The sequence below is a fragment of the Arachis duranensis genome, chromosome 2, assembly GCF_000817695.3.
Source record: "Arachis duranensis cultivar V14167 chromosome 2, aradu.V14167.gnm2.J7QH, whole genome shotgun sequence".
Lineage (NCBI taxonomy): Eukaryota > Viridiplantae > Streptophyta > Magnoliopsida > Fabales > Fabaceae > Arachis > Arachis duranensis.
This window is the reverse complement of record NC_029773.3, coordinates 9,010,401-9,036,000: the sequence shown is the minus strand read 5'-3', so window position 1 is coordinate 9,036,000 and position 25,600 is coordinate 9,010,401. Positions and strand designations below refer to the sequence as shown.

The following is a 25,600-nucleotide window of genomic DNA, read 5'->3' as shown; positions in this document are numbered from 1 at the left end:
ACAATGTCTCGGGTTCAGCACTAATTAATTTTGGTGAAACTGAAAGGATAAAGCTTCTTTAATGTTAGGTTGCAGAATAACATGAAACATGCAGAGTATGCTACCTAAATTATGGGACACACAAAGTCATGTCAACAAGGTATGATACTTAATCTTAGTTCTTATAATATAAACGTTTTGTTTAATGTATCTCTATAGATCAAAGTCGCAATTGTCAACACTATTCTAATCAATGTAGATTGCGGACGCAAGGGAAATTATTTCATCATAGATGCATGCTCCAAGAGAGATCTTTGCCATGTATTTTATGCAAACTTCATAAAATTTCGGCGCAATAGCTTGAAATTAGCGTAGATATTGTATATTTGCTACAAAAGTCTATTCTATATTCTATTTTTAATCACTTTAGTGACATGTAAGTATGCAGCGAAAGTAATATTCAAATAATGCTCAATTATAAGATTACTTCGTTAAAACAATTTTACTTAATTATATAATACCAAAACCAAATTATCTAACCAACTTGGATTGATCGAATGGTCAGTTTATCCGTTTGCTTAAACAAATATTAGGAGTTAAAATCTCATCTTATAGATGTAACAACCCATTGTATTGACTAGTAGAAGACCCTTAAATAAAGTTCACCGAAATATTAAGGAATACTGGAATACCGTAGACAACCAGAAAAAAAAAATTGTAAGTATATACATATACACTGACAGTAGCTATAGCTGAATTAGGGAAGGTGATGTAGGCCATCCTCCATAACAACAAAAACATTACAACCGTTTTCCTCCAAGACAAAGGGAAATTTTCAATCACTGGAACTGAGTGACATTACAATACCAAACACATGGTTTTGTTAAGAAATCTTGTCCAACTGAACAAGCAAGTGATGCTAACGTGGCATTACATTCAAATAATGGATTGTAGAAATGCCATTATTTCTCACATTGTCGGGTAATTCCAACGTAGTATGTTAGCATACCGCTGTACCTAATCAAAGAAGTATTATTGGAACCCAAAACGATGTTGAGTCCTTTAAACTTTTCTATATATTCATGTCATAAGATTCTAGCGTTCACTCTCTTTTTATGGATCATGCAAATTGCAAAATGCCACCGTTCATAAAGCAAAAGAACAAAAAATTCGGCACCACAGGAATCGTGTGGAGCAGCTTTATTTTCAATAGTGCAACGATAAAAATACTAAAAAGATTGGTTGAATACAGGCTTCTAATAATTTTGAGCTTTTTTCCCCCTTGCTTTACTGATTTGCAAGTTACATGAAATGCACCTTTCATTGATTAATACAACGCAAAGCGCCATCGGTGTCCCACAATCAAGATCCAAATTTATACAACCTGCAGGCAGGATTTGAATGGTTGAAATGCCAGCCACTTCTCATTATCACCAGAGAATGAAAAATTGAATGTTTGATTAGTTCAGCATCTATGATGAGAATACATGACGCAACAAAATACCAAGTATAAGAAAATAAACAAGACAATGACACAGAATGCAGGACTCTAATTCTTTCACCCTGATTAAAATATCTGACTGAGAGTTTGAGACTGTTCATTCAATATCAATTAGGCAGAGTGGCAGACCGAGAAAATGCTCATCATCAATTTGTCTCAAATCTTCACAAAGAAAATATTCAACTAATAGCAGCTAGCAACAGAGCCAGAAGATAAATATCGAAGAGGTGTTTATCAAGGAAACAAGGCCACAGAATACTGAAAGCAGACATGCATATGCATGCGAAAATTCAAAAACAGAGACTATAAATAAAAAACAATTAGCATGGTTGCAGTTGATGTCTTGAACAAAACTGTATGTAAAAGAGCATAATTGGAGAGGGGGGAATCTACATACGGTTTAGCTATTATTCAGGCATCCTGAACCCATATCCTCACGGTTCTATCATTATCTAAGCCGGCAGAAGCAATTTTATTCTCTGTTGGATGACAGGAAACAGATATTACAGTATCTGTGTGGCCTTCGAGTTTCTGAACCATATTTTTCTGCTGAACATCCCATAAATAAACACAGCAATCTTCTGATCCTCCAACAATATATCTCCTCCCTTGTGTAACAGAAAATGTGAATGTTATACAGTATTCTCTATTCACATGACCTGTATAAATTTTTACAGACCTCCCCTGCGAGTAATTCCATAGCTTCTGCAACAGGAGAATTTAATTGGCATGTTATTAATGGATATACTAAACTAATATTCTATTAGATTATGGACACATATCAGAATTGGAAGTAACTCTCATAGACCTGAAACCTCAGAAACCATGTAAAACAAAACCTCGTCCACGAATGATAGTGCAGGATTAGTGACAAACTTATCTATCCCAATACTTGCAATGTTTATAGATTAATTTAAGAGCAAAAAGTTCAACTGGGGACAACCAGCAATATTACAAGATTTTGGTACGTCAATTCGCTTGATTTCAAGAACCATAGCCCGCAAGTTTAAACATGTGTATCTTAACCTTAGGAATCTATGTACACAAGATTAACATTCTTAGAACAAACTCGAAAAACTAACCGCCAAAGAATTATTTTCCTCACCAAAATTGCAACAACTGGCATTAGGGCCAGACCAAGTAAATGTAGTGCTTGAAGATATGCTGGAATAATATAACAGTTTTACTAATTAATATACAAATCAAAGTGGTAAATGAACTTAGATTCCAAAACACTGGAAATAGAAATCTGTAGCCATTACATAAAAGAAAACATGAAACAACTTTCATAGTTTAACAATTGAATTAATAGGGCTGGTGCCTAGGCAAAACTTATCTCAAAGATGGAAACTATAGGATTTGAAGCTCTAACATTATAGGTAAAGTTTGTCTAAGGTCACAATTCATTTCCACTGCAATTAAAGATGATAGATAATTAACGCTTGCCACTATAGATTTAAAACTTATTTCCCCGATGATTGATCTAAGTACATGTGATAATTAGGAAGATTAGCTAACTTTTCCTTCAAAATAATGCTTAATTTTAGTTTGGTATTTGCAGCTTGAGTGGCGACATGTTTACATTATCCTTCAACTGCAACCAACCACTTATGGTTGATAACTGGATTATCGTCTTTCCAAACCAATTTAATCATTATACCATTAATTCCCTTGTCACTGCATCAAACTCGAGCAACTAATTAATGTTTGGATTAGCTTGTATACAAAATTTAGAATCAAATGATTCCCAAGAAAAATCATGTCCCTCTTATGTTCTTTATTAGTTTCACCTGTTTCCATAGACTCCAAAAGTAAAATAAATGAGATGGCAGGATAAATAAAACAAAGCAAAACTTACAAGGGTATCATTCAGAGTGGCAACAAGTACAAACTTGCCATTGGGAGAGAATCTCGCAAATGAAACAGCAGGGACCTTATCATCAATAAGTGTCATGAGCAACGTCCCGGAGGCCGACTCCCAAATCTTACAAGAACCATCGTGGCTTCCAGACACAATGAGCGAACCATCACGATTGAAGTGTGCTGAAGTAACTGGCATGGTATGGCCTTTCATGACATGGATACACTTCCCCGTCTTCACCTATCAATCAAGCTAAGAATAATTCAGACTTCAGAGGTAGAGAAAAAGCGAGAGAATAATGATTTCATTAATTCAATCATATCAAAGAAATGGTTTATGTACATAACTCATTTTTAACCAGGGAATAAAACATATCTATCTAAATTTAGTCCCGTCAATAACCTAGAGCTCATAGTTGCAGTTTGTAAATGATTACATTACGTATATGACTATAAGCAATTGTTTTTCTAGGTCTAACTTTAAGAAAAAATCAACCAACGTTAAGTGACTCGTAAACTCTCAAATTAATCTCCACATCAAGTTTGACTTCGGAAATCTTGAAACCTCTCCTAAGATCTCTGAAGTTGGCAAATACTAACCCAACTGATGTGGAGATAGTGTGAACAACCACAACTATAGCACCAATATTATTATTGAGCTGCTATCCATGCTGCATTGCGACAACAAAGACAGAAACAGCATTACCAACTTTGGGACTAATTTGGCAGGAATTCAATCTTCTTAAATGAGAAACGTTTCCTAAACTGAGAAAGTGCCAGCAAGGGTGTTATGCACTTCACTTTCTCACTATCGAAATTTTCTCAATGATTCAAACTCGGTTTAACGATCTACTACTCACTCCATATTCAACAAACTCCAACCAACCAACCAACTAGCTAGCTAGCTAGCTAACTAACTAACTAACTAACTAACTAACTGAACTGACCCACACAATTAACGTAATGAAATTTTATAGCCAATCAAGAGATTAATTTGATGGAATTTTACTCCTTGTGCCAGAATCTAACAAACTAACTGAATAATAGACATGATCAGAACGTGATGAAATTGAAAAACAAGCATACCTCCCAAACCCTAATGGTCTCATCGAAGGATCCGGAGACGATGAGGTTAGTCTGGTCATTGAAGTTAACGCAGAAGACGGCGTGGGAGTGGCCGCGGAGGGTCTTGACGCACTCGCCAGAGGTGCCGTCCCATATGCGGACGGTACGGTCGTCGGAGGCGGAGCAGATGTAACGAGAGTCTGAGGACCAGGCAAGGTCGGAGATGCCTTCGGAGTGGTCGGTGAGGCGGTGGAGGAGGGAGAGGGTTTCGGAGGACCATATAATTAGGGTTTTGTCGAGGGAGGCGGAGGCCAAACGGGATCCGTCGTTGGAGAACTTGACGCAAGACACGGCGCGTTCGTGGGCGGTTAGGGTTTTGAGGTGCCTGTACGGACGGTAAGGTTGGCTGCCGCTACCGCTCGTGGTCGTGCTCGTTGCTGCCATTTCGGGACACAAATGAAACTCCCTCGCGATATTTCGCGCTAATTTATCTGTTTTTCACTTTCGCTTTGGTCGGTGCTTTTTTTTTCTCTCTCAAGTCTCAATAGTAAACACTAAACACTCAAAATCCCATCCTAAGAGACGTCCATGAAAATATCTATCAGCTTTTGTAATAACAAAAATATTTGTAAAATATTATAAAATAAAAATAATTATTTCTGTTAACAAATATTTAAAATACTAATAAAATTATTCAAAAAATTAAAAAAATAAATTTATATTTATAAAAAATAAATTTTATTTAACAATAGCTATTACCTTGACACCAAAGAAAAGTTCTACCCAATGCTTTATTTTTGTCCTAGTTGATCCCGATTTGACATTAGAAGTATATTGATTTTTCACCAATAACTGAATACATTTGTTTGTATATACTGCATTTTTTATTCCATTCATATTTGATTCTATTCATAAATAGTCTTCCCTGTGAGTTCTAGTCTCAATACAAATATTAGTTTTTACTGTTCATATGTTATGATTTGAATATATCACACCAATTCATTATGTATGGATGATGAGATTCCATTGATATAGAGCCAATCGTTCTTTTTTCTCTGACAGATAGTCAGAACTGCATCTGGGTTCGAATCCTACTGAATTTTAATTGACTCAATTAAAAAAAATAAACTAAAACTTTCATGTTATATTTTTTATCACTACTATCATTTTCATCACACTTCTTTTTTAAGAATCCATTTCACTATCTCCCTCGTTAATATCATTATCTTCATTATCAACGACCAAAACTACAACTATTGTTAACGGTGACACTAATCATGGAGCCAAAGAAGATGTTCTGTTATAAGCTTTGAAGGAGGTATAGCTTGTCCGTTTTAAGGTTAAACTCGTTCTCGTATGGATAAGATGAGGTATACGTCGGCTTTAAGAGGAACGGCGGTCGCAGACACCTGGAAAGACACTTCGACGTTCAAGTTAGTAAGAATAGAAAATGAATATAATATTATTCAAAGTGAATAACGTACCTTCTCCTTTTAGGATTTCTTCTTTTTATAAAGTTGTTATGCTATAGGCAGTTACTCCATTGACTTAGTATTGCAAAGCTGTCGGAGATATTAGCCTGATTTTGTAGTAACAGCTTCTAAACGTTATTTGAACTTATACCAAAAAATCCGTTATAACTGAAATTCTCTCTAACTAAAATAAGTCATGTTTTATTTATTTTATTTAGATTCTGATTTATAGGTATAACTGGTCGGATTATAGCTAAACAGATCACAACTCCCAAATTTGACCTGTGATATTTTTCAATAAAACAGGTTGAGCTTTCGACCTATAAATGAGAATCGTGGTAATAGTAGTAGTAGTCCCCAAACTCAACTTGTTGTACATAGAAAATAACACTCATGTTAAAGAGAAAAATAAAACAAAACTGAGAGTTATTATGAATAAGGATAACATGATGAGCCCCAAGCTTAGTCGGGTTATTGTATCGGCAATTATTCATAAAATAATTGAATGGTAAGTTATTTGATCAAGAAAATTGTGTGGGAGATATTTTTCGCTTGAGAACAATTTTCATGACATGCCTGTAACATTTGATTGATGCGAACTGAAAAGTTTGAAAATATATATTCGTTGACGGAATCGATTGTATGACCCAAGGATATAATGATCAATCGTCTTGAAAATTTTTTTGACACACAACAATTTATTGATAAATTTCTCCCTCAAAACAATTAATTTATTGAATATTGAGTGAATAATAAAAATGTTGTAACATAAATAAAAATGTGTTGAAAATAAACGTACGCTATTATAAAATAAGAAAATAAAAAGATGAGCTAATTACCCATAGATCAAGTAACCACATTTGAATTTGCTTAGTGATTTATGATATCACTGCATATTTAATAATGCTTGTTATAGTTCTTCTTTAGATAAGAGCTTTACTTGGTATATTAGCTTTCAAAAATTGATATAACAATAACAATAGAGAAGATTATTAGTCATGGTCTTATGGAGGATATAAAATGTAGAAAAATAATGATTGGTAGAGCATATATAGTTATAACTCGGTGGGATATAAAAACAGATGCAATTGTGTTATAATTTGAAGATACGAGAATTAGTCCTAAGATCAACTTGATAATCTTAAAAATAAAGTTGGCTAGGCTTGTTGTTTAGAAAGGTATTGCTTATATGAGTATATTTTTGAATGAACTTATAGTTGATTATTTACTGACTTATAAGTGTTGGCTTGTTTTGACTTATTCTGACTTATAATTGACGATTTATTTGGAGTGATTCCAAATTATAGGTGTCGTCTTATTTGAATTGATTCTGACTTATAGTTGTCATTATTTGAAGTAATTCCGACTTATATGTGTCGATTTGTTTGGATTAATTTCGATGTGTCAATTTATTCGGATTAATTCCGACTTATAGTTGCCGATTTGTTTGAAATCATTATTGTTTTGTTGCTCCTTTTGTATTGAGCAATTGATTGATGAATTATGAAATATATTGTGGAAAAAAGAATTGTTTCTTTAATTTTTGATATGCATTGAAATAGAAGAGATTGATTACAAACATTTCAAAATCGCAACTATTTGCATTAGACATATAGGTCGAGTGGATAGGTATTTAGGTGGGTGCCTTGTTTAATGTATGATAGTAGATAAGTTAGCTTATAGGTCAGTATGAGTTTCGCTTTAGTAGAGAAGAGATAGAAATAATGATAAGAAGAAAAATATAAAGAAATAAACGGTGACATGCATCCATGAATATCTATGAATAAGTATAGATATTATAAAGGGTAGAGTAATTGATATGCATTGTTCCTGAAATTACAGGATTGAATAGGTATTATTAGTGGTAATTAATGAGGACCATTGTAACACCCTATTATGTAGAGTCTTATGCTTAAGTCATAATTTAGAGATAGCAAGATATTATAACCTCTAAAATAAAAATTTAGTACGTATAGTAGTATGAATGATTGATTATAACTAGGAGCCTTTGTAGAAAAAGGGGTAAACAAAAAATCGCAACTTGAAAGCGCAACACTCCGATCGATAACGTAACGAACAAGGATAACCAACGCGAGATTATATATATACAAAAGAGTGTCAAAAACAGGAATATCAAGACTCAAAATCCGGCTGCGAAGATAACCGGTCCGAGCATAGCAATATATACATATGATAAAATAAGGAAAACCCCAAAGGAAACCCAAAGGGACACAAATACAGAAACCTATTCTCCAAAATCTCTCATAAGAAGAGTCATCACAGTTTGTATTATTTAATGGAGATAAAAGTATCTAAGCAAAACATATAAACCAAAACATAGTCCCAAAAACAAAGGATCTTCGCAAATCTAGAAGTCTCCAGCATGCCTCAGCGGAAAACCTCCGTCCTGCATCTGAAAACCACAAAATCCGCATGGGTGAGAACCAGAGGTCCCCAGCATAGTAACAGCTTCCACATATATAATACATAATAATAGAGGAAAGCCAAAGGCAATCCTAGAACTTCCTCCAGATAATTCAAAGCTTATAAACAAGTTAAACCATAAAAGGGCATCTGACTAAAGATTCTTCAGTCTAAATAATACTTCCCTTTCCAATTCTTTCGGACCCCCCAACCACCAGCAGGAGTATAATGTAGCAAACACAGTTATATCAAACAAGAAATATACAAATAGGAACAAATAAGGCATTTAGACAATTAGCAAGTAATATGCAGTCAAATAGGCAATCTCAAACAATTCATATAGTATGCATATGATGAATGCATGTCCCTAGTGGCTGATGATATCATATGTCGGTTATAGAGCCAACCCGACAAGTCCTGGTAGCTAACCATTGGACTGTCCCTCTGTCGCGCATCCCCAACTTGAGTTATACTCATCATAAACGTGATTATAATCATGATCTATATCTATCACCTTCACTGGTGAATATTTACGGGGGCGAGCTCATCCGGGGCTTTCACAGTGCCCGGCCACCCTTACGACATAGGGTCGAAAGAGCTTCGAGTCTCAACCTGGAGCACGTGGTGGCTAGTCACTGCTTTCTTCCAGGGAAACTCTCATCTCCAACAGTGGAAGTGCAACATTCACAATTCATTCAACAGCATATATGCATTTATACTTAGCCATAATCATGGCTCCGCCGTAATACGGCAATAATCTAGCCATCCGGCTCACGGTTAAATCCATAACCAGCCATTCGGCTCACGGTTAAATCCATAACCAGCCATTTCATTAACAATTACGGTCCTTCGGCCCATGGCATAACAAGCACTTCCACCACCATCCTTCGCATCTCACATAATCACCTTTGATCCTCATTGATCATTCATTTTTCCCTTGATTCACTCGCAAGTTACCACATCTCCTAACTACTTTTCTCATTGCTAGGCATATCATAATGATTTAAGACATAAGTGGTGAGATCGGGGGCTTAAAAGTATGAAATTTGGCTTTAAAAACTCAAAAATCAACTTTAAGATGAAAACAGGGCCACGTGTACGCGCACTCCACGCACACGCGTGGATGGCCACAAAACTCATCGACGCGTATGCGTCATGTACGCTAACGCGTGGATTGAAAAATAGCCAAGCGACGCGCACGCGTCAGCCACGCGTACGCGTGGGTGCTCTCGTGCCCCAGGCACAAAACTGGCACAGTTCTGGCACAACTCTCTGGAAAATGGCTGGGCATTGGGTGCAGCACATCGGCGCGCCCGCGCACACCACGTGCATGCGTGGATGGCACTTTCTGGAAGAACGGTGCGTACGCGCCAAGTGCGCCTACGCGCGAGGGGTCATTATGCTAAAAATTTTCTAAGTTAAAAGCTGCAGAATTCACAGATTCAAACCCCAATCTTCCAACGGACATAACTTTCTCATTTTAAATCGTTTTTCACCCGTTCTTCAAACGGCATGGACATCCCGGATCCAATTTCATTTTTAAATAGATTTGGCACAAAACGGAGATCCGTAGTCCAAGTTATGTCCTGTCAAAGTATGCCCAAAAACTATTTTTTCATACAAAACCACAAAGTGCCATTTTCAAAACAAGCCATTTTCAACTCTTTTCAAAATCAATCATAACATGCCAATTTCATCCCTTTTCTTTGAAATCAATCAAAATATATCAAATTTAACATCAAGCCTCCTCAACTCACACATTGACACTTTACCACAATTCACCAAAATCACTATCTCAAACACATTGACATATCACATACTCTTCCTCATGCCAATTTTCAACAACACCAATTCCAATAAATCATCATCGTACACAATCAATATCATACTCACCATCAACATGGTTCAACCCACAATTCAACCATAACCAATCATCAAGCATATATCACAACATGCATATTTCTCATACATCATACCATCAAGGCATCAATAATCATCATCACATATATGACCACATCATATATTTCAACCATTCAATAATATCAACAATTCAATGCCTATCTTAGGGCCTCTAGCCTAAGTATTTCCTACCACATTACATATTAGATACGAGAAACCGACACCATACCTTAGCCGATTTCTCAAGCTCAACCGGAGCACTTCCAAACCACTTTTCCTCAAGCTCTCAAGGCCTCAACACCTCAAAGAACAGATTTTTTTACCACCAAATCCCTTTTTAAGCTTTTCAAAATTACCAATCAAGCCCCAATATTCACACATACACAACCTAAGTCACAATCATCATACCCATACACAACATCTCAATACCCAAACATCATAGAACAACAAATTACATTAGGTTAAGAATCTTACCACACCCAAGGTCCAAGGAGATAAGATTAACCTCCTCCTGAAGAGAGTTGGATCCTATAACATCAAAGAGCCCAAAATCTCAATATTTTTGCTCATGAAACTCGAAAACAAGGCTGGAAATTTGAAGAGAAAAACGTGGCTTACCTCAAGATTGATTGTATGGGTTTTGTAGAGCTCTCCGCGGTGAACGCGTGGCCGTAAACGGTGCGACAATCGGAACTCTAGATCAAAAGTTATGGTGGTTTGAAGATCAACCAAGGGAGAGAACTTGAGAGAGTGTTCTTCCCTTCCTCTCCACCATTTCAGCGTGTGTGTGTGTTTAATGAGGAGAGAGAATGCTGAAAACTAGGGTTTTGGTTTAGTTATGTTGGGCCAAGGGCCCACTTTGGGTCCGGTTGGCCCGGTTTGGCCCGTTCGGTCCAATCTTGGTCCGAATTCTATAAAATTGGTACCGAAATTCTCGTCTCAATCTCCTCTATCACATTTAGCCATAAAAATCACATTTTGGACTTTCTAGAATAAATTCTCATTTATGGATTAATTAGCCGTTAATTAACTAGGTTTTACAACCATTTTTGATAGGTCAAATAGGTAACATTGATTGTGGGGATAGTGTATATGATGTCGATTAGCACGAGTTTTGCTCCAACTTATAGGTCGGTTTATGTTTCTAACAATAAAGAAACATGAAAAAAAATAATAACAAGAAATATAGAAAAATAGAAAGTATCATTGAATGGAGGGCCTTCGGGGTTGAAGGTGCGAGAGGTGTGCTTTGTTAAAATCTCTCCTAGTAAAAACCCAATATGAGATAAAATCCAAGACAAAAAATACATCACCTTATCTTGACTTATGAACTTAGTCGTAATATATCTTTAGGAAAGATATGTTTCATGTACTTGTTAGAATATTGCCTTCTAAAGTTTGCAAAACGTATGCACTTCATCCGATGACCTTTGATATTCTGAATAGTTCTTCTCAATTTATAGCGAGCCTTACATGGCCTTGAGGTTTTTTAAGGACAAAGTTCTCTTGATTGAATGATCTTGGGTTGATCTTCTTGTTGTACTTCCCAACTATAGCAAGTTGTGGTGCGCGTTGTGGAATTAACGCATAATCTCGTATTTCTTCTATTGTATCCAGCTCATTAGTTCTTAGCTCCGCATTGACTTTATCATTTAAGTCATATGTTCGGCCTGATTGATGTGTGATTTTTCAATAGATATCATGGCATCGCAACCATATATTAGTTTGAATGGAGTCTCCTTTGTTGATGAGTGTTATGTTGTGTTATAGCTCCATAAGGTTTTGGGCATGAACCCAGCCCACTGTCCTTAAGAATCATCTAACTTCTTTCGTAAGGCCCAACCTAGTGTCTGTGAAAAAGGACAAAAAATGTCTAGCTCCCACTTACTAAAAGGCCAACCTATCTCCGAATGTGTGTACCACATACACTTTCGTGGACCTTGTCCATGGCAAATTTAGCATCTTCATCACTAATGTATTTAGCAAACGTTTAGTGAGTCCGCGCCTGTATAGCTCGGTTCCGATTAGTGTATAGAAACTTGATTGCCTTTTGAATCTGTGCTTGTCTTTGACATTCTCTGGTATATTGTCAGTGTTTAGGTATTGAATAAATGGTGTTCGCCAATCTGTTTCTTATACAATACTTAAAACAAATGTTAACGTAACACTGGGCTCATCCAGTGTTAGTTGGGATAAACTCGGCACATAACTTTGGTTCTTACTGGTTATTAGTTTTGGCAAAATATCAGTTTGGCAGTTTTGGTCCCGAGCTATATGGGATATTTCAAATTTTAAAAAGTAGGAGATTAGGTTATTAACAGTAGACAAGTATTTTTGTAACAAATTACCCTTACTTAAAAGTTACTTGTTACCTGTTGTACCACCAAGACTGAATCACATTTGCGTTTATATGCGTTATTCCAAGGTTTTGAGCTAATCTAAGACCAGTTATAAGTGCCTTATATTTTGCTCAGATATTGCTAGTGTGAAAGCTGAATTGTAAATATTGTTTTATGACTATTCCTTTGCTATCTTTGAGTAATACCCACTCTAAAACCTTGTGTGTTTGAAGTTCTGTCAATGTATAGTGCCTATGTTGTGTAGGCAGGAGTAGAATTATAAAATGTCAATTCTGCGATAAAGTCGGCTAGGTGTTGAACTAGTCTGAGTCATGTACATAAATCTTTGGAGCTGCAAAGTTATTAACAAATAGATCGGCAAACTCATCAAAGTTTAATATAGAACCTGCATGTAAACTAGAAAAACGGATCAAGGCAACACCATCCAAATGCACCATTTAAAAGCATCATAAAATGGAACTTTATAAGTGGATGTTAGGGTCGCCGATCCCCTTATAGGGTTTTAGGGTTGTCGGCAAGGTGAATTTCTTAGGCATCTGAAAGTTGATGAGTTCTTTTGAGAAAGGGGTTGTCCTTTTTGTTGTTTTTGGTGGGATGACCACTACCGGTTGTGACTTCCGAGGTGTGATGATCACCATTATTTCCATTTTCAGTATTCTTCTGGTTCTCCTCCTCACTTCGGTCATTCTGCTTTTGATTCAGTAGTTCAATCACTCTCTGGACCTCGGCCCGTAATGAATCATTTATAGCCAGTAACTCGGCTTGAGTAGGAGGAGGGGAATGTTCTGCTCTTCCGCCATTGTTTGAAGACTTGCAAAAGAGAGGGAAAGGCAAGCAGAAGAGGTGATGGTAGGGTTAAATAAAATTCGGCCCCATGGTGGACGTCAAATATTTCTGCGTGGTAAGCCTTGAAGTAGTATAACTCATCCGTTTCAAGGTTAAACTCGTCCTCGCCTAAATAGGATAAGGTATACATCGACTTCAAGAGGAATAGCAGCGGCAGACACCTGCAAAGGCACTCCGATACTCAAGTTAGTAAGAATAAAAAATGAGAAAAATTTTATTCAGAGCGAATACCGTACTTTCTCCCTTTAGGGTTTCTTCTTTTTTATAAAGTTGTTATGCTATAGGCGGTTACTCCATTGACCTAGTATTGCGAAGTTGTTGGGGATGTTAGCCTAATTTTGTGGTAACCGCTTCTAAACGTTATTTGAGCTTATACAAAAAGTCCGTTATAATTGAGATTTTCTCTAACTAAAATAGGTCACTTTTTATTTATTTTATTCATATTTTGATTTATAGGTGTAACTGACCAGGTTATAATTAACAGATTAGAAAAAAACAATCACAAATTATATGCTTTATGTTTTTACGACATAAACTATACAAATTAAATCATGAGTGTAGTGTTGAGCTAACATATTATTCGTTGGGAGGTGGTTAGAATATTAGGAATTTTAAAAGATTGTGCCAAAAAAATAAAAATTTGCCAACGAACATTTCAAGTGAGGCCAAAAGGAACTTCTCTCTGAGATCAAGTGTCGCTACTGTCAAAGATAAAAAATCTAGTGATGCGAAAACTCTTTGTTAGTTGAACTTAGGCGGGAACAACATGGGATCGTCCTCCACCTCTTCCCCTAATTCGAAGAACTCGAGAATATGTGGGAACAACAACAATAATGAATATAATGATGGAGATAGTGATGAAAATGACAAAGAAGATAACAAGGATAATATAAGAATTTTGGATTATTTTTTAAAAGACTCTAACTCATCCTTTTTGCTTGGGAGGATATCACCTTTCATCTTAGTTAGTTGTGACTCAATTTCTAAACCTCCATTTATGATAAGTTGTAGTTTTTCTGTAGATCTACCAGTCATATGCATACATTTAAACAATTGAGTCCTTGCATGTGAAATTAACTTGCTTTTACTTTCAAATTTAGAGCATGCTTCCAACAAACTACGACAGTGACGAAAACGTAGAGAAGAGTGGTGGCAACGACGACAATGACGAGTACAAGGAGGAGCGATGACAAGTGAAGAGAACAACGCAGCACAAGGGATGTTCAAAAATTAGCTAGGGATTTGATTTTTGGTATCCAAACGCAAAAGGAGAAAAGAAAAAGACGTGAGAGGGACGCCACTTTTGGTTAGAGAAAGAGAAAGAAAGAGAAGGAGTAGCAATTTTAATTTTACTTTTTAAAGCAAATTTAATCTTGGCCATTAAATTTAATCCAACGATAATAAGTACATTCTTACATTGTCGTATAAACAATCCATTCTCATTAGATATATCCTCTCTCTCTATAACCTTTGATGCACGGACACGGAACACGCAGACACACAGACTTTAAAATTTTATAAGACACGGGGAAATGGTACGGTATATATATAAAATATAAAGTATTTTTTAGATAAATTAGAATGGACACACATGTAAAGGTATTTAGGTGTATCAAAATGTGTTTGAAAAAGAATTTTTTATTTTTTGTTAAGACACAGTTGGACACGGTAGACATGCATGTTAGACGAGTGTCGATAAATATCGTATCTAAAATATATCTAACATGTGAACACAGCAATTCAACAAAGTATCCATGTTTCATAGGTTATAACTGTATATTACTTATTATAATTATTTATAATAATACATATATTATGTATTTTATAATTTTAATTTAAAATAATAATATATAATTTTACACGCATTTATTATAAATTTCATGTTTGTTAATTAGAATGTACTTATGTTAATTCAATCCGTTTACAATTTCTATTTTATTTGTCACTAAAATAAATTTCAAATTAAAAATAAATATAATTACATTTTAAAAGAAAACATGCCAAAGCAACAAAAATTAAGTTATAAAAGCTTAATATTTAAACCAATAAGTTATAACTCAAATAGTATAATCTGCTTATACTCATCTAAGAGGTTGAATTCGAGTTTTTCTATCATTTAGTAGAAAAAAAAAAGTTTAATATATAGTCCAAGTCATTTCTATACAAATATTTTTATTTGATAATACGAAACCGAGGATTCTCGTCTAAAAAAAATGTAATCCTATCCACTTAATTCGCTAAAAACGAAATTATACACCAACCAATTTTTTTAATATTATAATTTTGATTATATTAATTAATTAATATCCATCCCAATTCGTATATTTTTTACAAGAGTAATACTAGCGAACCAATATTATAGCGTACATCAGTTAATTTCATCCAATACTTTTGTTAGAATTGTAAGTTACCAAACTTTATTTACTCTATGAAAAAAAGGTTTCTACCTCCTCTATACTATTAATCTATATTTTGTGTATTCCATATAGTATTTAATCTATATCACTTGAAATTTTTTTAAAAGACATGTAAAATAAAAAACATAAGATAAACATTTAATCAACTCAAATTCGTTATAACTTATACTATAAACTATTTTTAATTGAGAAAATATAGATAAATAAAAAAAAAGTAGAGAAATGATTCAAATAGTAAGGATGATTTTAAAATTTTTAATACTTAATTTAAAAAGTCTTAATAAGTCTCTTAATTTTTTTTAAAAAAAATAAAGCATAAAGTATAACAATGAAAAAAATAGTGCGACATTTTAACCTCCAAAGGCAAAGGTTATGATGAGAATATTAGAGAAAGAAGAGAAAATAAACTTAAACTTATAGAAAATCTAGAGATCTTTAGTTCATTATAAAATAACTTTAATTTCTCCTTTTATATATTATAAATAGATTGTTATAAATAGATTGTTAAAAAACATTTTCACATAAAAGGACACTATTTTCTTTCCTTTTCTACTATAACTTAATCCTCACAAATTACGTTTGGATATTTTTTTATTTTGGCTAGATATTTACCTTTTAATTCTCTATGTTAATTTTCTTCTTTTATTTGTTTAAACAATAAAATTTATTAAAGTAATAGTATCTTTACCTTTTAAATTCTTACATTTATTCTTTATTTTATTTGACTTAGATTTTTGTCATCAAATAAATCTTTTAAAATTAGATTTAGTGTGTTCTGAAAAAAATTATTTGATAATTCAACTAAATTATTAAATAAATTATATTTTTATTTTAAATTAAATATATATTTTAAAAATATATTAACCAAACATATTCTTATTATTTTCTCCATTAAAACCAAAATCTAATTTGACAAACTAATCACCTTTCGTTCATTGTTTTCTTTCTAGCAAAAAGGAAAAAATGGGTTAGAGTTTGTCATTGGTAAATATCTATAATGCATCAATTAATGTTTAATTTATCCTCTTATTTATTACACTAATTAAATATAGTAATCATAGCTTAATGAAATGAGACAGGATAAATTGAAACCGCACATTACAAAAATTAATAAATAAATTTTAACAAACCACTTGAAGATTATGTATAATAGACAAAATTACCGTTATATAAATGATAAGTAAGTACATTCAGAATTAACATTAAGAATTTTTTAAAATAAAATTAACATACCTTGGTATTAAAAATAATTAGCTATTTTTAAACGAAAGAAAAATTTTTCTTCTATATATATATATATATATTTTTTTTTATCTAAAAGAAAAGTGTTCTAAAACATTCAGAGACCAAAAAAAAAAATTTGTATTACATAAAAAATAAAAAATGACGATTTTCTATGATATCTTTCTACTTATAATTATCCTTTAAAAGCGCGCTTAAAAGTTAAAACCCACGTTAACAAGATCATTTTCCTTTGTTATTTGAGATGATCAAATCATCTCTCAATTTTTGTTCTGCAACCTTAGTCAAGACACAGGTGGGAGAGTATATCATTGCTCGCAAAAAATTAATCACCAATATCATATAATTCGTTTACCATAACTAAGTATCACGCAGCTGATCATAACAATAGCAGGATTATAAATTATCAAAACTGTAATGGTATTACAATTTTAATATCAGACCCCATCTCCACGGACAATATGGGTTATAATCTAGTTGAAATACGTTTTAAGCACCTCATACACTTAATTGTTAATTCAGGATTGCGTTATAACAGACATTACTATATCCTACATGCCGGGATCAAAGATTTTTCTAATCCTGTTTGGCCATTTGGAGATGGCAATAGTATAGCACATACATATGATTATTGTCTGTCTTAGATAAACTGTGACTTATTTGCAAGATTTGAGTATGGGATGTCATTATATGTAGTTTACAGGCACACTGGTTGTAGTTGCAGTGTTGGCAAGTAGACACAGTATGGAAAGCCACAAAATACATGGTAGAAAATATTTTAAAAATTTAGAATGCTTCTTTTTCTTCAGGGGAAAAAAATGAAAAATAAAACCATAGATATGGAATGGAGCAAATTCCATTTAGGGGGAGAGAGAATGGGGAACCAACTCCGAAAAAGGAGATAAAGGCCCAATAAAGCTGATAAATCGATACCAACCTCCAATCTTCTTCCAGGTTGAACATTCCACAGGAATAGACTTCAATCAATACAAGGTCAAAATGGAAGTTGAAGAAAATATCACTGTCCATTGTTCACTATCTGGTATTCTGCCATATCCGCCTTATCTGCTGCTCCCCTAGTTTATATTTAAATCAGAAATCATAAACAGCAAGTATTAGGAAATGCAAGAGGTGAATAATGCATGTCACATATGAAGGAAAACAGATTGCAATACCACTGACCGACTTTTTGAGGCATCTAGTTATACCAACTACTCATTTGACAAAATAAAGGTAGCACAAGGAAATATCTCTAGTTTCCAACATGGGGTATGCAAAGACATCCATTTGCAACATGTCAGCAATGACATTAACCATAATATCTTAATATCTGTTTTATGACAAGTCTTCCAAACTAGTTAATGTGTTACCAAGAAAAGCCAATCAACTACTGATTTAGGGTAAATTGCACTTGGATAAAATATCTTGAAGTTGGATCATATTCTCCCTTAATTTGTGATGCCTAAACTAACATTCCCTTTGAATAGTGGAGATCAGTATCACATTTTGTACTCCCTCCTCAAATTAAATGTCTTTTTTTAGTTGTGCAAAGTTATCAAGACAATCATTAGTTTATTGAAAATATAAACAAACAAAAGAAAGACGAAAGTATACCTAATATTATTTTCTCTCTTCAGTAATTCTTTACTCTTCTAACTTTCTCTTTCTATTTAATAGTACATGGTATAATGAGTAAATTTTAATTAATGACTTTTTGAAATTAAAAAATATACTTAATTCACAATAACGATAAAGATAAAAAGAGACATATAATTTGAGAAGGAGGGAGCATATTATAGTAATACCAAGTGTCAAATAACATAAATCTAATGCAGGTCAACGTATACTTTTACAAACAAATAAACAAGCGATGTGTAACAGCATTTAACCTCAAGAGAAATGTACATTACCGCACACACATGCAAACACAATGGGGAGAGAGAGAGAGAGAGAGAGAGTACCAAAACCACAAATTGTTTGTCCTTTTTATTAATACCACATGGATGACCATTCCCTACAAGGACAAGAAGTCTATCTCATCTGAACTTTCCTCATAAATCACATAGCTGGCATCTTGGCCATCTTCATTCCCGCTGCCCTGATCACTATTGTAGCTGCTTTCAGATGTACTCAGAAAAATTGACCTATCTGAATTATGGGAGCTCAGTTGTGATGGCAGACTTATCTCACTGTTCATATCAGTATCAAATGAATCATTGTAACTGCAACATTCCAGAAACACATATTGTCAAACTTTAGAACTTAAAAGGAAGGGAAAAGCCCTTCATCAGAAACCGAAAGACATTGCACAAAATTAATCAATTGGTGTAATATCTGACCTTCCTTCAGCTGGATATTCGGCCACCAAATTTATATCAGGCCTTGCTTCCAAAACCTGCTTTACAGGCATAATACTGCACCATAAAGCCCCAAATTTGTAAATAGATATACAATCAAAGCATGGGTGTTCTGAAAGTTGATACTTGAAACATCTAAACTGCCAATGTAATCATTACCTAGAGTTGAAGCACCTGTGATACCAGTCACCCTCAGATGCTAAGCCCTCCTTGTTTGATATATCCTGTTTAAAGGCAAATAGTAAGAACTCAAACCAAATTTGAAAGTCAACTAGAAACTAATTATTCTTTTTAACACAGCATCTTTCTATGTACTCACAAGACGTAGTAGAAATTTGAAATCTCCTGCAAGAATTGCTGTCAGAAACCTAGCAACTTCCACCTGCATATGAAAGCATTAGCATTACAGAGGGAATGCTTTAAAAACAAAACAAGCAAGGAATCGTAACTTGCAGACATAGTATCACTCTCACCTCTTTCAAATGCATACAATCCCTTAAAATTAAGACCTCAAGCAAATTCCCACCCATGCAGCTTCCAAGGCTTCTGAAAAATAACATTTGTTAGAATGAAAATAATAGGCCAAAAATAAAAATAAAAGAAGTTGTATGAAGGGATGATCTCAACAGATAGACAGAATGTGACAATTTATTGTTTCTTGCTAGTAACTGACCTCAAGAAGCTTCCAGTGATTGAGTAGGACGTTGAAAAGTCAACATATTTCAGTTTCTGAAATCCCTGCACGACAGTATTGTACTGAATTATTATTTACCCATTGAATATGAGTTCCCCGCCCTCCCATCTATGATAAAAGTGAGAAATAGGAGGATGCCATTTAGTTTAGAGGTCATAATTCAAACATCAAAATGACAAAGGGTAACTCCAGATCAAACATTGACACAATACTTTTAACAAAGTACGACCTTTGTTCAAACAACCATTTCAATCCACAGCAATATGTATTAAAAGAACCATTAAAACTGAAAGTATAATAGATTTAAACTAGTACATTGTAAAATATCTAATAGCCTTTATATGGATTATCACACCCATTAACCCATGAAGAATTATGAGCTGCATAAGCTTACAACTTCCTTTAACTCAAACTCAAGGGTTTTCAGGTCAGGTTCAAAACAAGTCAATTGCAGTATGACAAACCAAAGTAGGATCATATATAGCTGAGCGGATTAGCAGATTTTTTCTCAAACTCAAGGGGCTTCAGATGCAAAAAGTTGCAATGGTAATATGACAAACAAAATATATGATCAAAATATATGATCATATATATAGAAGGGGAGCCTCGGAGCAGCGGATGAGTTGTCTCCACGTGACCTCAAGGTCACGGGTTCAAGCCGTGGAAACAGCCACTGATATAATTATCAGGTTAGGCTGCGTACATTACAACCTTGGTTGCGGCCCTTTCCCGGACCCTGCGTTAAACGCGGGACGCTTGTGCACCGGGTTGCCCTTTTTTTTTTTTATATATAGCAGGCTGGATTAACAGATTTATTCTATTTTCAATCCTCCCCGTTTTTACTTTAAAAAGATGGATATAGAATTGAACACAGTTAGAGGGAGAGATCATCTCATGAACAAGATTAGCACAGGAACCTTAACCGGGATTAACCAGAGACAATAATCAAGAATATCTTGATAACATACCTTAACCAGTACACGGATTTTATAATCATGTAGCTTAAACCCTCTAAGAGATAAAGAAGTTAGATGAGGACAATTGTCTACTAGCTCAAGGCAGGTTTGCGTTTTCAAGCTGTCATCTCTACCTGATAATTACACACATAGATAAGCACTCAAGCAGAGATATAAAGATACTTGTACAGTAAAAGATGCCGGAGAAAACATTTACCTGTTTTAGAAGACTCGAAACACAAACGCTCGATTGAGTGGCAGTTCGCACTTACAGACATTAATGTTTGCCGCAGCTCAACATGACTACCATTTAAAACAGAAACGGAACAAAAATCATTGCTCAATGCAGTTTATGAGAAGAGACTAGAGAGAATGCAAATGATACATATTAAATACTTAATAAGTAACAAAAGGTAGCTATAAACTGAAAATGGGCACCTAATTAATCGGAAATTTTGTATCCACTGCATATTCATATCAAGTATAAAATAAAAGAAGAACTAACTATAATAATTGAAGTAACCAAAATTGTAGTTGTAACTCTAAACAAAAAGCCAAAAATGTATCAAGAAAAGATTTCCTCTCTAGCAATGCCAGAATATAACTTAGAAAAGCGTGAATTCTGTACCACAGGAAAAATAAAGTAATCGTATAGAAGGAATTCACCATTTGTTTATGTTTAACCAACCAAAGATAGTCTTATATCCCTTAGCAATGAGAAAATTCTTAGAAGGAAGAGAAGTGTGAGAAAGGCTGGTAAGGGTTAGCTAACTTACAGCCCAACAATTTCCAGATCAAGGAGAGAGGGGCACGCCGATAAGGCTTGACCAAGAGATGCATTATCCATCCTTTCAATATTGTACAAATACAACTTTCTCAAAAGAATCCTGCAAGATGAACGTATATAAGCCCATTTAAAACAAGAAACCCACATATTAGATTTTTAGGTCCATGAAGAACATACCCTGGAGCACCACCATCCCTACTTAAAGGGCTTAGACATGATCTTGTAAGAATGGAAGATTCTCTCCCTTGTCGAGATCTCTTATCATTCCAAGAGAAGTTAGATACCTCTACAATAGAATTTCTGTTGGTATAAACCAATGGTTGACAGGATCCAGGCAAGGGAGTAGCACAAGGGATCACACCAAGCTTAAGAGACCTTTTACACAAATTAAAATAGATAGATAGAATGAGATAATACATCAGATTGTGATGCATGCTCAATATGTTAGCCTAATGCTAATTTATCACTTTTGTCATGTCATAGATAACAGAACTAGCAACAATTGCATAGTAGAATTATACGTGAAACTACTAAACTAGTTATACAACTTCTTCAATGGACCAACTTCAACAGATAGGACTACAGTGCAAAAAATTACTCGCTAATAAAATGTGAACACTCAGTTACACATACCAAAAAATACCATATGGAATCAAATACCTGCCTTTTTTCTCCGTTTGTGGGTCAAGGCAAAGAGAAACAGAATGATCACCTCGCTAGGTGAATAGTTATAATTAGTTAGTCATACTTTTAAGTTTTAATTTTATGCCCCATAGTCACTAAGTATGCTGTTAATCAAAATTTACCTGGGGAAAAAAGTAAATATGGCATGTAAAGGATCAGTGAGTGTTATGTATCAATGCAAATAGAAATTAGGGACCTTGCTGTAATTGAGTGAAATATGGACTAGGGAGGGTGTTGTAACTAACTTGCCTAGCTGGAAAGTGAGTGAGAGAGAGGGGTGGGAACAATAAAGAGCGGTGGGAAGTCGACAAGTCGCGAGCAGGCATGGAAAAGAGGGAAAAAGAACGGATTAGAATCTAGGAGAGAATCAGGTCTCTCGAATAACTGATATCTTTAAGTTATAACTTCCTTTTACTAGATAATAATAACAAATAATGAGAAATTGGGCGATATCCCACTGATATCACTCCGTCCCCCTTGTCTTTCTATTACTGTTTCTTTCTTCTACTTGCTCTAGATGCCAGGTTCTTACAGTGAGATACAATAGCTTTTACCTTAGTGCATTCCCCGCTCGCTGAATCATCGTGGAAACTACTGAATTGTTAATCTTTGGAACCCTTGATGTCAAATCAAGGTTTGCATAGCACAAAGGATCTTTAGCACATTTGTTAAACAATGAACAAGTAGCTGATGCATGACACAGACTCTGGGTTTCAAGCATCGAGAAGACCTGCACACCACAACATGGAATCAACACAGAAATTTCGGGAACAAATTATCATAAGTTCATCATAACGCTACTCGAATGCCTAAAAGGGGAATTATCATCATACTGCAAAAGGAGGGGACTCCACATACTAAAGAACTAAGAAAAGTGAACATTAGAAGAATAACTTAAAGTTCAAAACTAAAACATTAAAAACAAAAAATTAATCAAATTATGAAAAGAACTAAGAAAAGGCGAAATTAAAAGGGGGAGCAAAACTCCAATTAGAATAGGAAACAACAAACACGGAAACAAATTTATCATTTCTAACATAAATGATAATGATAAAGAGCAATTAAGAACACTATATAATCAACTCTAGCTTGTTTAAACTTTGAAGTAAGTCAACAATTGCTACTTTAAGCAAGTTCCGTTCAGTGACTGTAAAGCTAAAAAACCAGCTAAACTAAAAAGTGAAAACTTTCGCTCCGATCAATACCTGTAAACTCAAAAACACAGCGTTCGAAAAGCTAGCGTTGAATCAACCTAGCTCGAATCAAATTAATCGCAATCGAAATCCGAAAACTACTGATTCATAAAGTATGAACAAGACGAAGTGAAAAGTAGCAATGAAATTGAATTAAAACCTTGATAGTGAGGTCCGGAGGGAGTGGCCAAGCGAGTGAGTTGTGCTTCGAAGCCCGCTTCCTGGAGGAGTGCTTCGCTGCGTCGAGGAGCATCGATCCCATCCTGAGGGCGCGGTCGATGAGCACCGTTCGATCCGCATCTGACGCAGAAGATTCCAGAAGCTTCTCCAGCGACAGATCCAAAGAGATCGAAGAACACGGCGACGACGGAGAAGGAGAAGAAGAAGTTGAGTCGTCATCGTCGAGGCACAGGAACTTATGGAGCACCTGCTCCACGTGATCCAGACCCTGAACAACCCTAGCGTTGTTCTGCTCCTGCGACGAAGAAGGACACGGTCGCTTCGAAGAACAAGGAAAAGTGTCCATTGCCATAAGCCTCTGCTGGTTGTTGCTGTTGTTCTTCTTCCTCACGCGTCAGCGCGTGGCGGTGGTCGTTACTGTTGTTGTGGTGGTTGTGGATTCTGTTATCATTTTCACACTCTCATTCTCATTTTTTTTATTTTTTATTTTTTATTTTTATATTTTTGTATTATTACTTTTTGTTGCAGAGAACAGAGAGAAGAGAAGAGAAGAAAGGTGTGGAGTGAGAGAAGGGTGGTGGTGATTGGAATATTGAGACGATGGGGTTTTGCGTGACGCGTGTGACCGCTACGCGAGTGACACGTGGGGGTATCTTCCGGTTTGATTCACGCGCCTTTGTTCATTTCATGGGGACTGTAGTCTGTAATTAGTGAACACTGAACAGTGAACACGGATAAGAGTGAAGCTGAAATTTTCTGGTAAGAAAAGAAAATATGGTCAATTTGTTAATGTGGGTTTATTTTTCAATAATAATAATAACAACAACAATAATAATTAATATTACTTTTTATAAATTTTTTGTTAAATATTTTGTTCATATTTTAAGGTTCATCCTTAAACCCTCTCCATGAAATAAAGAGTGTTGCACTAAATGTTAAAATAAATTTTAATTTTTTATTTATTATATTTTATATCAATAACTTAAATTTAAAATTTAAATAATCTTTATTTTTTTCATAATATATTAGCATTTGCCAAATTCTAAATACTAAAAGTTTTTTAGCGAGTCTCCTAAAAAGAATTTGCTTAAAGTATTATGTATAAATCTTTTTGTTATCAACCAATAACAAAATAGAGATTTTTAATTTTAATATGGAAGTAACGATTGTGTATAACAGGCTTATGGGGGAATTGGGTGTATCACCGAGTTGTGATGGCGGCATAACTGAAATCGGACGGACCGATTTAGGAATCCAAAATCGAATGGACCGATTTCTTGTAATCGGAGGGAAGCAAATCCCTGGGACCGATTTGAGGTCTCCATGCCAGGTGGCGTGCATGCAAGCCATTCCTCCGTCGGTTTGGTTGAAAGGAAGCAAGTTAATATCCCAGCTTCATAACTTTAGTTGTCCCTTTCACCCTCATCTCTTCTTCTCTCTCTTTGTTCTCCATCACTCTCATCTCTTTTCCTCTGTGTTTCCCAACCCCACCCACCACCATTGTTGGACCACTAAAAACACCAGAAAAAATTGAAAAAATGTCCAAGAGAAAAAAAATCAAAGATGTAAATTAACCAGAGCTTCATATTGCTAATTATCTTGGACATTCTAATTACGTAAGTTTCTATTTTTTAATATTTTAATTTAATAATTAAATAATAATAGTAATAAAATTTTACTATTT

The 25,600-nt window shown here is 34.7% G+C and overlaps 2 protein-coding genes across 3 annotated transcripts; both read right to left on the bottom strand.

Moving 5' to 3' along the window:
- Nucleotides 1-728: 728 nt before the first annotated feature.
- On the bottom strand, nt 729-4,958 carry LOC107473372 (COMPASS-like H3K4 histone methylase component WDR5B). Of its 2 annotated transcripts, none has more exons than XM_016092916.3 (4): nt 4,427-4,958; nt 3,339-3,581; nt 1,878-2,185; nt 729-1,399 (listed from the first exon to the last, which is right to left on the bottom strand). In XM_016092916.3, the coding sequence occupies exons 1-3, from the start codon at nt 4,847-4,849 to the stop codon at nt 1,892-1,894; spliced, it is 960 nt and encodes a 319-aa protein (XP_015948402.1). In that variant the 5' UTR covers nt 4,850-4,958; the 3' UTR covers nt 729-1,399; nt 1,878-1,891. The 2 variants fall into 2 exon arrangements, with proteins under 2 accessions (XP_015948402.1, XP_015948401.1); XM_016092915.3 differs by having other exon boundaries at nt 729-1,363.
- Nucleotides 4,959-17,468: 12,510 nt separating this feature from the next.
- On the bottom strand, nt 17,469-24,489 carry LOC107473370 (F-box protein SKIP17). Its single transcript, XM_016092912.3, has 13 exons — nt 23,897-24,489; nt 23,098-23,273; nt 22,037-22,234; nt 21,849-21,959; nt 21,290-21,375; nt 21,085-21,206; nt 20,096-20,160; nt 19,896-19,968; nt 19,742-19,804; nt 19,582-19,646; nt 19,405-19,479; nt 19,027-19,287; nt 17,469-18,141 (listed from the first exon to the last, which is right to left on the bottom strand). Exons 1-12 carry the CDS (start codon nt 24,266-24,268, stop codon nt 19,080-19,082), a joined length of 1,614 nt encoding a protein of 537 aa, XP_015948398.1. The 5' UTR covers nt 24,269-24,489; the 3' UTR covers nt 17,469-18,141; nt 19,027-19,079.
- Between the last annotated feature and the right edge of the window lie 1,111 nt (nt 24,490-25,600).

What these genes read in the sequence shown, in the direction of transcription:
- LOC107473372 (XM_016092916.3), bottom strand. Translation starts at nt 4,849, where the DNA reads ATGGCAGCAACGAGCACGACCACGAGCGGTAGCGGCAGCCAACCTTAC. An exon ending in AGACCATTAGGGTTTGGGAG is followed by an intron (nt 3,582 to 4,426) that starts GTATGCTTGTTT and finishes CTTGATTGATAG; the next exon opens with GTGAAGACGGGGAAGTGTAT. An exon ending in CCACTCTGAATGATACCCTT is followed by an intron (nt 2,186 to 3,338) that starts GTAAGTTTTGCT and finishes CTCCTGTTGCAG; the next exon opens with AAGCTATGGAATTACTCGCA.
- LOC107473370 (XM_016092912.3), bottom strand. Translation starts at nt 24,268, where the DNA reads ATGGCAATGGACACTTTTCCTTGTTCTTCGAAGCGACCGTGTCCTTCT. An exon ending in CGAGCGGGGAATGCACTAAG is followed by an intron (nt 22,235 to 23,097) that starts GTAAAAGCTATT and finishes TTTGTGTAAAAG; the next exon opens with GTCTCTTAAGCTTGGTGTGA. An exon ending in AGGGATGGTGGTGCTCCAGG is followed by an intron (nt 21,960 to 22,036) that starts GTATGTTCTTCA and finishes TTCATCTTGCAG; the next exon opens with GATTCTTTTGAGAAAGTTGT.